This window comes from Artemia franciscana, unplaced genomic scaffold (genome assembly GCF_032884065.1).
Source record: "Artemia franciscana unplaced genomic scaffold, ASM3288406v1 PGA_scaffold_23, whole genome shotgun sequence".
NCBI lineage: Eukaryota > Metazoa > Arthropoda > Branchiopoda > Anostraca > Artemiidae > Artemia > Artemia franciscana.
Window position 1 is genome coordinate 1,626,228 of NW_027062649.1, and position 14,268 is coordinate 1,640,495.

General features: G+C 34.3%; 1 protein-coding gene across 2 annotated transcripts in view; it reads right to left on the minus strand.

Annotated features, from left to right (window-relative positions):
- Window positions 1-12,568: 12,568 nt before the first annotated feature.
- The window catches only part of LOC136041492 (calcium release-activated calcium channel protein 1-like), a 44,957-nt gene continuing 43,257 nt past the window's right edge, over window positions 12,569-14,268 (minus strand). The window contains exon 5 of one of the 2 annotated variants that reach the window (XM_065726186.1): window positions 12,569-13,205. In XM_065726186.1, the coding sequence (XP_065582258.1) occupies window positions 12,881-13,205 (325 nt within the window). In that variant the 3' untranslated portion in view covers window positions 12,569-12,880. The remainder of the gene's footprint in view (window positions 13,206-14,268) is intronic. The other variant, XM_065726187.1, reaches the window with a different exon arrangement.

Genomic DNA, 14,268 nt, shown 5'->3' on the forward strand with positions numbered 1-14,268 from the left:
TAAAAAAAAATACACCGGGATACAAATGACGACCGGGACACAGGGAATATAAATGACGACCGGGACACAGGGACACAACTACAACGGGGACACCGGGGGAAACAGGGGGATATAAATGACGACCGGGACAAAAAAACTAAAAAGAAAAAAAAAAGAAAAACTAATAAAAAAACTAAAAAATCTAAAAATCTAAATAAGCTAAAAAAGAAAAAAAAGGAAAAAAATAAAGGAGAAAAACAAAACTAAAAAACGAATGTATATACAGACCGGGACACCGGGATACAAATGACGACCGGGACACAGGGAATATAAATGACGACCGGGACACAGGGACACAACTACAACGGGGACACCGGGGGAAACAGGGGGATGTAAATGACGACCGGGACACCGGGACAGGGAATGGTCGATTAGCAATCACCATCAACAAAGCTCAAGGGCAATCATTAGAATCATGAGGTATAGATCTGAATACAGATTGTTTTCCCATGGACCATTATATGTTGCATGTTCAAGAGTCGGTAAACCTGACAATCTATTTATATGCAAAGACAATGGGACAGCAAAGAATGTTGTATAAGTTTTACGTAGTTAAAACCATATATATATATATATATATATATATATATATATATATATATATATATATATATATATATATATATATATATATATATATCTATAGACAATGGGACAGCAAAGAATGTTGTATAAGTTTTACGTAGTTAAAACCATATATATATATATATATATATATATATGTATATATATATATATATATATATATATATATATATATATATATCTATATTCACAGGTGGGACATAGGGACACAACTACAATGGCGCGTAACTATTATGGCGCGTAACGACTTACGCGCGCGGGGGGGCTTGGGGGGGGCGCGAAGCGCCCCCACCAACTAGGTGTTGGGGTGGCGCGAAGCGCCACCCCAACAGCTAGTATATATATATATAAATATATATATATATATATATATATATATATATATATATATATATATATATATATATATATATATATATATATATATATATATATATATATATATATATATATATCTATATATATAAAAATAAGTTGTCTGTGGATGGATGGATGGATGTGTCAGGTGACGTCACCTGAAAAAACTGGATCAGGTGACGTCAAAACTGAAAAAACTAAAAAAAGGCAAAAACTACAAAAAAAACTAAAAACTAATAAAAAAAATAAAAAAGCTAAAAAACTAAAAAAACTATAAAGGTAAAAACCAATAAAAAACTAAAAAAAAAACTGAAAAAACTAAAAAAAGGCAAAAACTACAAAAAAAACTAAAAACTAATAAAAAAAGTAAAAAAGCTAAAAAACTAAAAAAACTAAAAAAAGGTAAAAAACTAAAAAAAATAAAAAATAAAAAAAACTAAAAAAAAGGAAAAAACTGAAAAATAAGCTAAAATAAAGGTAAAAACCAATAAAAAACTAAAAAAAAAAAGGAAAAAACTAATAAATGACGACACTCAAAGAGAAAAAAAAGGCAAAAACTACAAAAAAAACTAAAAACTAATAAAAAAAATAAAAAAGCTAAAAAACTAAAAAAACTAAAAAAAGGCAAAAACTACAAAAAAAACTAAAAACTAATAAAAAAGCTAAAAAACTAAAAAAACTAAAAAAAAAGGCAAAAACTACAAAAAAACTAAAAACTAATAAAAAAAATAAAAAAGCTAAAAAACTAAAAAAAACTAAAAAAACTAAAAAAAGGTAAAAAACTAAAAAAACTAAAAACTAAAAAAAACTAAAAAAGGTAAAAACTAAAAGAACTAAAAAAGAAAAAAATAAATGACGACACTCAAAGAGAAAGCGACCAGGACAAAAGGAATGTTCGATTAGCAATCAACAAAGCACCGGGACACAGGGAGTATAAATGACGACCCGGGGGAAACAGGGGGATATAAATGACGACCGGGACAAAAAAACTAAAAAGAAAAAAAAACTAAAAACTAATAAAAAAACTAAAAAATCTAAAAATCTAAATAAGCTAAAAAAGAAAAAAAAAGGAAAAAAATAAAGGAGAAAAACAAAACTAAAAAACGAATGTATATACAGACCGGGACACCGGGATACAAATGACGACCGGGACCCGGGACACAGGGAATATAAATGACGACCGGGACACAGGGACACAACTCCGGTACACCGGGATACAAATGACGACCGGGACACAGGGAATATAAATGACGACCGGGACACAGGGACACAATTACAACGGGGACACCGGGGGAAACAGGGGGATATAAATGACGACCGGGACAAAAAAACTAAAAAGAAAAAAAAACTAAAAACTAATAAAAAAACTAAAAAATCTAAAAATCTAAATAAGCTAAAAAAGAAAAAAAAAGGAAAAAAATAAAGGAGAAAAACAAAACTAAAAAACGAATGTATATACAGACCGGGACACCGGGATACAAATGACGACCGGGACCCGGGACACAGGGAATATAAATGACGACCGGGACACAGGGACACAACTACAACGGGGACACCGGGGGAAACAGGGGGATGTAAATGACGACCGGGACACCGGGACAGGGAATGGTCGATTAGCAATCACCATCAACAAAGCTCAAGGGCAATCATTAGAATCATGAGGTATAGATCTGAATACAGATTGTTTTCCCATGGACCATTATATGTTGCATGTTCAAGAGTCGGTAAACCTGACAATCTATTTATATGCAAAGACAATGGGACAGCAAAGAATGTTGTATATTCGCAAGTTTTACGTAGTTAAAACCATATATATATATCTATCTATATTCACAGGTGGGACATAGGGACACAACTACAATGGCGCGTAACTAATATGGCGCGTAACGACTTACGCGCGCGGGGGGGCTTGGGGGGGGCGCGAAGCGCCCCCACCAACTAGGTGTTGGGGTGGCGCGAAGCGCCACCCCAACAGCTAGTATATAAATAAGTTGTTTGTTTGTGTGTGTCTGTTGACTGACGTCTTGTTTTTGTGTTGATTGATGTCATCTTTGTCGACTGACGTCATTATAAGGATTGAGCTGTATGTCGTCACGAAGTTGTTTGTCGCATTGTTTGTTATGACGAGGCTTATTATATGACGTCATTATAAGTATTTAAGAAGATCGTTCAAAGAGAAATTTTTAATTGTAAAATAACAAAAGAACCTACGACGGCAACAGCCAAGGAAGCTGCTCAAAGAGTCTATGCCAAAAGACGCGGCTAATAGAGAAAGTATGAAAAGAAAACGTGCCGAGGAATCACAACGTCACCGTGAAAACAGGCTTGCAGCTGATAGAGAAAGTAAAAAAAGAAAGCCTGTCGAGGAACCAGAAAGTATGAAAAGAAAGCGTGCCGAGGAATCACAAGAACAGCGTAAAAACAGGCATGCGGCTAATAGTGAAAGTCTGAAAAGAAAGCGGTCCGAGGAACCACAACAACAGCGTGAAAACAGGCTTGCGTCTCAAAGAGAAATCACCAAAAGTAAGCGTGCCGAGGAATCACAACAACAGCGTGAAAACAGGCTTGCGTCTCAAAAAGAATTCACCAAAAGAAAGCGTGCCGAGGAATCACAAGAGCAACCTGAAAATTTTCGCCTGACATTCAGGTACAGCCCAATTGATGATTATAGCTTGAGTAGATGTGTTCAAATCGGGACTCTGTCTAGAATGTGTCCCTATTACAAGGCCTTGAAATTTAATGGTGAAACAATGGGAATGGGAATGTGTTGAGCCTCAGGAAAAGTTAAACTTCCTCTACTGGCTGCACCACCAGAGCCATTGAAGACTTTGCTTACTGGAACTACATCAGAATCTAAGCGTGTTTTTTTTATCAAAGATCAGAAAATATAAGTCGATGCTACGAGGCCCTACAATATCTTATCATTTTCTGGGATGAAGCCGACGTCTATCATTTTAATAATAAATTGCAACATCCATCCAATAACAAACAAACGGATAAGAAATGCAGCGCAATGCATTAATTTATGCACTAATTTATGGGCACACGCAAAAACATTAAAATTAACAACAAATGTGCGTGTCCGATTGCAAAACGATGACACTGGTCAAACATTTTCAGATCAATTGCTGGCAATTGGAAACGGAAAGCTCCCAGCAGACTCAATTTCAGGACGTATACAATACCTGCTGAATTCTGTAATTTAGTGACGTCCAAAAATGAATTGATTGAAAAAGTATTTCCGAATATTCTAAACAATTATAAAAATAATAAATGGCTAAGTGAAAGAGCGATGCTTGCACCCAAAAATATAGACGTCCACGAAATCAACAATATTGTTTTGACCAAGATTCGAGACCAGGCAGTCCTTTACAAGTCAGTCGACACAGTTTTGGAACCAAATGAGGCGGTTAATTATCTATCTGAATTTTTAAATTCCGTGAATCTTTCAGGGTTTCCACCACACGTGCTACAACTAAAAATAGGCGTACCAATAATACTGTTAAGAAATATCAACCCACCAAAGCTTTGCAATGGCACGCGACTTGCCGTAAAAAACAATGGAAAACGTAATAGAGGCCACAATCTTGACAGGGCCTTTTGAGGGTGAGGCTGTTCTTATTCCTCGCATTCCCATGATTCCAACGGATCTTCCTTTTCAATTTAAAAGATCGCAATTCCCAATTCGATTAGCATTTGCAATCACCATCAACAAAGCTCAAGGTCAATCATTAGAAAAATATGGTATAGATCTCAATACTGATTGTTTTTCCCATGGACAATTGTACGTTGCATGTTCGAGGGTCGTTAAACCTGACAATCTATTTATATGCAGCGACAATTGGACAGCGAAGTATATTCGCAGGTTTTACGCAGTTAATTTGTATTGTATCTACCTATCTATCTATCTATATAAAAACGAGTTGTGTGTATGCATGTTTGTTTGTTTGTAAAAAGAGCGTTTGCATATGACGTTATTATTAGTACATAAGGCTTTGTATATGCACAGACAATGGGAAAGCCAAGAATGTTGTATATTCGCAAGTTTTACGTAGTTCAAAACACATATATAAATCTATCTATATTCATAGGTGGTACACAGGGATACAACTACAATGGTGCGTAACTAATATGGCGCGTAACGACTTACGCGCGCGGGGGGGCTTTGGAGGGGGGGTTATGAAATCTATATATATAAAAATAAGTTGTCTGTCTGTGGATGTGTGGATCAGGTGACGTCACCTGAAAAAACTGGATCAGGTGACGTCAAAACTGAAAAAACTAAAAAAAGGCAAAAACTACAAAAAAAACTAAAAACTAATAAAAAAAAAAGCTAAAAAACTAAAAAAACTATAAAGGTAAAAACCAATAAAAAACTAAAAAAAAACTGAAAAAACTAAAAAAAGGCAAAAACTACAAAAAAAAACTAAAAACTAATAAAAAAAGTAAAAAAGCTAAAAAACTAAAAAAACTAAAAAAACTAAAAAAAGGTAAAAAACTAAAAAAAATAAAAAATAAAAAAAAACTAAAAAAAAGGAAAAAACTGAAAAATAAGCTAAAATAAAGGTAAAAACCAATAAAAAACTAAAAAGAAAAAAAGGAAAAAACTAATAAATGACGACACTCAAAGAGAAAGCGACCAGGACAAAAGGAATGTTCGATTAGCAATCAACAAAGCACCGGGACACAGGGAGTATAAATGACGACCAGGACATAAGTAAAAAAAAAAAAATTAACAAAACTAAAAAGAAGGTAAAAACTACAAAAAAACTAAAAAGAAAAAAAAACTAAAAACTAATAAAAAAACTAAAAAATCTAAAAATCTAAATAAACTAAAAAAGAAAAAAAAAGGAAAAAAATAAAGGAGAAAAACAAAACTAAAAAACGAATGTATATACAGACCGGTACACCGGGATACAAATGACGACCGGGACACAGGGAATATAAATGACGACCGGGACACAGGGACACAACTACAACGGGGACACCGGGGGAAACAGGGGGATATAAATGACGACCGGGACAAAAAAACTAAAAAGAAAAAAAAAACTAAAAACTAATAAAAAAACTAAAAAATCTAAAAATCTAAATAAGCTAAAAAAGAAAAAAAAAGGAAAAAAATAAAGGAGAAAAACAAAACTAAAAAACGAATGTATATACAGACCGGGACACCGGGATACAAATGACGACCGGGACACAGGGAATATAAATGACGACCGGGACACAGGGACACAACTACAACGGGGATCTATTTATATGCAAAGACAATGGGACAGCAAAGAATGTTGTATATTCGCAAGTTTTACGTAGTTAAAACCATATATATATATCTATCTATATTCACAGGTGGGACATAGGGACACAACTACAATGGCGCGTAACTATTATGGCGCGTAACGACTTACGCGCGCGGGGGGGCTTGGGGGGGGCGCGAAGCGCCCCCACCAACTAGGTGTTGGGGTGGCGCGAAGCGCCACCCCAACAGCTAGTATATATATATATTTGTCGTTTGAATCAAAGAAAATTATTTACTTTTGTTTCGTTGCAAAACCCGGTAAAAGTCATAATTTTTTGACATTTTTATACAGATGACCCGTCTTTTAACCAGGACTAGAACTTCCCCGTTCAAAGGTCACAAAAATACACTGAAAAAAAACTTTTAATGTTAAACCTCAACACAACACAGTAAAATCAAATATGTTTTGCTATTTTTATTACCTTTTTTGGAGAAATCTCTGTTGAGATTTGAAATTTCTAAGCTGAATGTTAAGATAACTGAATGTTAAGATAACCATTTGTGGTTAAAGACAGTAAAATGAAATATTTTTGCCATTTCGGTGACATTTTTTTGGAGAAGGCTCCTTTTTGAGCTTTTTCTATATATAAAAAAGGAAAACTTCCATTAAAACCCAATATTTCAACAAAAGAACTGTATTTACTTTGTTTTTGTCGTTTTTGCTTTTTTTTTCCTTTTTAATGAGATAGCCCGCTTTCGAGCCGAGGCTATGTTCTCGTCATTAATAGGTAAAGAAATGCCCATTTGAGTAAGGCAATTCAATCACAAAATGACATTTTCTTCGTATTCAATGCAAAATACAATAAAGCAGCATATTTTTTCATATTTTGTGACAATTTGGTGAAGAGGCCCCATTTTTTTTTTTTTTTGCCAAAATCAGAATTCATTTATCTAATGGTAAAAAGTCTATCTTAACCCAATATTTGAATGAGATAATCATATTTACTTCATATATCATTGCAAAACATAGTAAAGCGTCTTATTTTTGCCTTTTGGTGACTTTTTCAAGGAATAGGTACATTTTTTTGCCAAGACTAGCCCTCTCTCATAAAAAGGTAATAAATTTAAACAACATATCTTAATGAAAAAATGCATTGCTTAGTATTTCGTCGAAAAGTACTCTAAAATATTCAGTTTTCTTAGTTTTTGCGATCTTTTATGGAAAAGCTAGATATTTTGGTCCAACCTTACTGATAGGTAATAAAAACTTATTTGAACCAGGCAATTGAATCAAAGAACTACATTTGCTTTGTATTTTGGTGCAAAACAATGTGAAACGTCATATTTTTTTGTCATTTTTATGGTGAAAACCAATTTTTAGCTATGACTAGACCTTCACCATTTAAAAGGAGTAAAAAAATAAATTTGAATCATGTGTTAAAATCGAAAAACTATATTTGCTTCTTTTTTGCAAAACACAGTAAAACATCAAAGTCTGGCTGTTATTTGTGATTTAGTTTGGCTGTTGTTTTTTTATGGATAACCCTCCTTTTTTTAAGTCAAGAATAAGCCCCCCTTAGAGACAGGTAAAAAAAATAGGTTTGAAATACACATTTTAATCAATAAACATATTTTATTTATTTTTTTACAAAAAGTAATAAAACGTACAATTTCTCACTTTTTTGACATTTTTAAGGAATTTTTTTTAGCCAAAACTGTACTCACCTCATTAAAGGGCTATATGAAATGTATTTGAACTACAGTGCAATAAAATAATTTTTTTTAGCCAAAACTGTGCTCACCTCATTGAAGGGCTATATGAAATGTATTTGAACTACAGTGCAATAAAATAATTTTTTTTAGCCAAAACTGTGCTCACCTCATTGAAGGGCTATATGAAATGTATTTGAACTACAGTGCAATAAAATAATTTTTTTCAGCCAAAACTGTGCTTACCTCATTGAAGGGCTATATGAAATGTATTTGAACTACAGTGCAATCAAAGAAACGTATTTGCTATTTATTTCGTTGCAAACCACAGTAAAACGTCATAATTTTTGCTTTTTGGTGACCTCTATGGAGAAAACCAATATTTTGAGTCATAATTTCAAAACAAACGAAACTTCATAGTTTTCTGCTTTTTGTGACGTTTTGTGGAAAAGACCATTTCCTTAGTAAGAACTAAGTCACCCCCTCAATGAAAAGCAAAGACACCCCTTTGAACCAGACATTTGAATCAGAGAGTTGCATGTGCTTCGTATCTTGTTGCCAAATTCAATACACCGTCAAATGTTTTTGCTATTTCTGTGACTATTTAATGGAGAAGGCCCAAACTTTGAGCCAAGACTAAGCCTACCTTATTGATAGGCAAAAATAACATTTAATGTCCCACACTTGAATCAAAGAAACGTATTTGACTCATATTTAGTTAAAAACATAGCAAAGCATCATATTTTTGGATTTTTTGTGAACTTTCCATGGCGAAGGTCCATTTTTTAACAAAGACTAGGCCTTCCTCACTAAAAGGTTACTAAAGAAAATGTTCGAACTATATACAGGGACAACTCTCCAGTCTTTTATTGGGAGGGGGAGCAAAATATGTTCGTATGTAGATAGTCAAGGGGTAGGGGCTATATGACAATTTTATGCTTCAGATTATTGGGATAATCTTATCAAGATAATCTGAACAGACGACGCCCTTGGCAATACATTTTGCCCTACGAAGCTTATTGGCCTTGGATTTCTTTACAAAACACAGTAAAATGTCAGGCAATGCCTTTCATGGAAAAGGCCAATATCTTGCGCCAAACATAACCTACTTCATGGAAAAATAAAACACACCCGATTGAACCAGCCGTTTGAATTAAATAGCCACATTTACTTCGTATTTCGTTGCAAGACACAGTTCAACGTCATAACTTTTGCTATTTTGATGATGCTATTATAGAAAAGGCCTTTTTTAACCCAAGGCCAGCCCCCCCCCCCCCCCCGTCATTGAAATTTGATAAAATATGCACCAATGCTAGGCTCTCTTCATAGAATGGTAAAAAACATGGAACCTCATGTTTGGATCAAAGAATAGTATTGTTTTCGTATTTCGTTGCACAGCACAGTATAACGTCACATTTTCGGCTATTTTTGCGAGAACTTTATGGAGAAGGACCATTTTTGAGCCAATGCTAGGCTCCCTTCATAGAATGGTAAAAAAAAACATGGAACCAATTTGCGGATCAAAGAATAGTATTGTTTTCTTATTTCGTTGCAAAGCACAGTATAATATCATATTTTTTTTCTATTTTTATGAGAACACTATGGAGAAGGGCCATTTTGTTGCAAATGACAGTAAAAGAGCATTTGAAAACTGATGTATTTCCTTTGTATTCCATGGCAAAACACAGAAAAGGATTTTTCACTATTTTTACAGTCTCTTCCTGGATAAAGCTCATTTGTTGAGCAAAGACTTCCCTGATCGAATGGTAAAAAAACCTTCCATTTAAACCACACATTTCAGTCAAAGAAGTGCATTTGCTTAATATTTCGTTGCAAAACATAGTAAAGTGCCATATATTTGGCTTTTTTTGTGATCTTTTTATTGACAAGGACCACGTTTGGGGGCAAGTTCAAGCTTCTTTCACTGAAATGTTAAGATACACCTTTTTGAACCACACATTTGAATCACCGAAACATGCTTGCTTCGCATTCTGTTGCAAAGCACTGCAAATCGTTATATTCTTTGCTATTTTTGTGACCTTTTTATGGAGAAGGTCTTTGTTTTAGCCAAAACTAGGCTAGGCTCATCAAAACTAGGATACTTAAAACTAGGTTACTAAATGCACCCTAGTTCAGAGGCCTATTCTGGAAATTCGGTAATTACTATCCAGTGACTTATCCATCATCATTAGGTATAACCTGGTGACTTCACCACTATTAGCGACCATAACGTTTGTACTTTACCGCAGTTAGTCTATCTCTTTTTGTGCGAGCATAATAGCAACGACTGTTGTTCAATCCTTCTTGAAACTTAAATTATAATTTAATTATAATTTATAATTTATTGTTTAAATTATAATTTAAGTTGAAAACTTAAATTATAACTTATTGGCTTTGTGAAGATAATCACAACTGTCGAAGGACGTCAAAGGACGATGTCGAAGGACGACGTTGAACTTCATGAAAATCTTATTTATCTGTTGAAGTCTAGTTCGTTATTGAGCCTGTTACTAAGGAGGTCCGTTATAATAATCCATCTCTGGGTGCATCAACCGCCAAGATGACAAAGGATTCACCGAACATGGCTTTTCAGTGCATTTGCCATTCATTGTCCCATACAATCAGCTTTTCTCCTCTGTGGTTCTTTTTCTCCAGCCATTAAAAGGTGCATATCTGTAGAATTTTTAAGTTTGTAAATTGTCTGCTATGCTTACCACGATTGACTATGATTATATTTCTTTTTAGAAAAGAATAGCCTACTAAAATATGTTGCCATCATTGGTAAACATGTCAGAATTTTGTTTTAAATGACCTTTCAGATTCACCTTATCTTTGACACTATGGAATAGTAACTGTATTATCTGCAGTACGAATACTAAATAATATATGTATGGATTTATTTTGTGTTTTTGATCTTACTACTATATTAAAGGGTTTTGGCCATCATTTTCTTTCATGGATGAGAAAATAACTGATTAGTTAATTGATTGTAATTTGTTTCAATCTTCCGAAGTTCGACAATTTCAAGAATTGAATTTCCTATTGTAGGTCCAGCTCAATTCTATATTAAACTTTTTGCATAATCACGTATTTCATAACCTGTTGTAGCTTAGCGGATTAATGCTGTGCTTGGTGATACGGAGCACCCGGGTTCGATCCCCGGTGCAGGAAGGCTGGCGACAAACTTGCTACTTGTTCCTGTAAAAGTCAATCAGCAACTGAAACGTCGACCCGACGCCCTATGTAGCAGCAATGGCTCAGGAGGATCTTTATCCTTTTTATCCAAGTGTTTCCTTATTCTTGGAGTATTTCAATGTTTACAACTGGCGAACATATCTATTTAAAAAGTATATATTTTTGAGCCCCCATATGGGCACCCACAAGGGGTGGTTATGAACATGTGTCTTCCCCCTGAAAGACCTCAATTGTGTATATTCGGAATTTTTTATTATCTTTAGCATCTAGAATTGCCAAAAATTAATTGTAAAAAAAGCTTTTAATTGTTTTATAATGTAAAATTGTGGCAAAGAGTCAAACTTTATCGTAAAGAGCGAGAGATTGCGAAGGAGACAACCCATTTCTTTTCGTTTTAAGTTTTAATGTCGCTCCTTACTTTCAGTTTAAAAACTTGTTTTTTTTTATCTAATTTCTGTACGTTTTTGAATCAATGAATGTTAAATTTTGGCTCTCCGCAGAGGAATAATTAACACGAAATTTGCATATTTTTTTTTTTTTTTTGGCTAAATGACTTTCTCCTAATTTTAATCGTATGATTTTGGGAAAAAAGAGCAGGGGAGGAAGCCTAGTTGCCCTTCGATTTTTGGGTTAATTAAAAAGGCAACTAGAACTTTAAATTTTTTACGAATCTTTTTATTAGTAAAAGATATACGTAACTTATAAATTAGCTTAAGTAAAGAACTTTTGTATTCTCATTTTTTTATGAGGGGGTTCGCCCCCTCCTCGATACCTCGCTCTTTACACTTAAGCTTATATTTTGTCCCAATTCCTTAAGAATGACCTCTGAGTCACAAAGGCCGTAGAATAAATAGTTGAAATTACTAAAAATACTTTAGCGCAAAGAGTGAGGTATAACGAGGAGGTAAACCCCTCATATGCGTAATAATTTTTGTTCGTTTTAAGTTTTAATGCTGCTCCTTTCTTTCATTAGAAAAAACTTTTCATATTTATTTTTTCATTGTTTTTCAAATAATGCTAGAAAATCCTGCGCCCCCTTCATTGAAATTCTCTTCCCCCATGAGATGCTTCTCCATGAAAATATCCTCCCACGTAACCCTTCCACCTCAGCTCTCCCCCCTAAACAAAAAAATCCTCCTGAAAACGCCTGTACACTTCCCAGTAACCATTACTATATGTAAACACAGGTCAAAGTTTGTAACTTGTAGCCCCTCCCACGGGGACTGCGGGGGAGTAAGTCGTCCCTAAAGACATAGTTATTAGGTTTTTCGACTATGGTGAATAAAACAGATATGTCAGAATTTTGATTCGGTGACTTTTAGGAAAAAATGAGCTTGGGAGGGGGCCTAGGTGCCTCAAACAGTCGACAGACAGTCAATAAAAGTCGATAAAACAGCGTATCAAAATGAAATTCAAATTCTTGAATAAATAATGAAAACTAAGAAATTCGTATAGATACAATATAATTTACAAAAGAAAAATGTACCAAAGACATCTTAACTGCATTCTTACTAGATTGTTGTTATCTTTTTCTTTGAAAGTCTCCTAGCGCAAAGAAAAACTACCTAAATATAAAAAGGTAAGATGATAAAAACTTTCTAATCTGTGTTTTCTTAGCTAGATAAGCATTAAACGTGGGCATCAGCTTCTCAGTACCTTGTAAGTTATGGCAATTTTTCAGAGATGAATTGTAGAAAATATGGTTTTGTTGATTCTTATACTTTTTATCGTTTCCATATAAATTAGTTTGAACTCCAATTATTGAGGCATGTCAATGATGGAGTACGTTCTTTCTTTGGATGCCCTTCTTCCGTCAATTGTTCCTTTTAATTGTTCGGCTACATTCTCCAGAGAGCTTAAATCCCTCTGGGAATTCATTTCCATGTGTTTGTTCAGGTTCTTATAGAATTTCAAGGCCATGTAACCAAATATTAAAAGGGAAGGAAGAACGATTCCAGTCGAGGCGTAGGCAGCGTTAATTGAGTACGAATAAAACTGAACCCAACAAAGCAGGACAACTTCAACCATGAACAGAACGATTCCAGTGACAGTAGATAGGACCCAGGCAAGTTGAATATACGATCTAAATTGAATATGTAATTAATGAAGAGATTCAGAGTAAAATAAAAGTTAGTAAATAATATTTCGAAATGTATTGTAGCTTGTTTTTCCTACCTATAATGCTGTTTTTCTGCCCCTTTGCAATAATATTCCGTTCCAGGCAGTACAGATATTTCACTCTATATTTCTCCCTATCTCTCTTTTTTCACTTCCCCTTTCTTCTAATTCCCTCTTTGCTTGACTCCTTCCGCATCTTTCTCTTAATATCTCTATCTTTCTAATTCTATTTTTTAGTTTTTATTTTCCAGTGATAGACTTCCTTTTCTGTTTTAAAGGGACTATTTATGGTTATTTTGTGGGCACATTTGAATTGAACCTGTCTTGGCAATGATAGGACTTTTAACCTACTTCAGAGATTAGCATCATAACTTGAAAATTTATGTTTTACAGATAGAAATAAAAAAATGTCTGGAATTTAAACAATGACCAACTACTGCATGATCAGAGCCAACGCTGTGGCGTTGGCAATAGTAAATGCCATACGGTTCCTTTGACTTATCATTTTTTTTTCTCAGACAAACTTCTTATGGAAGGAGTCGTTGTATAAACTTTGAAGGGGGCTCATTCAATTATAAATTAAAAGTTCTAGTGCCTTTCTTAAGAGTCAAATAAGATCGAAGGGCAAATCCCCTCCCCTTCACACCCTTTTCCCCCAAATATATCTGACAAGAATTTTCAGATAGCCATTTTTTTAAATAGTCCAAGAACATTTAAAAAAAAAACTTTGGGTCGACACAACCCCCTGAACCCGGGGGCAGGCCTTGTAGGTTATGCTCTGGGGGCATATTTGGCTCTTATAGAAGGGATGCTCGTATAAACTTCAAAGAGGGTTTAATTGATTGTAAACTAAAAACCTCTTGTATGTCTTTTTGCTACGGTTGTTTATTTACTTTCTGTTTGTTTTGGGGTTCTTTTAGTCTTTAGTAGTACATTCTGATCGTTTCGAGTCTGAGTTACTGCAGATTTCTATTTTCTCTGATCTTAAGTTTGATATGGCTTTTACTTGTCTTTAGAAAACTTCTGTT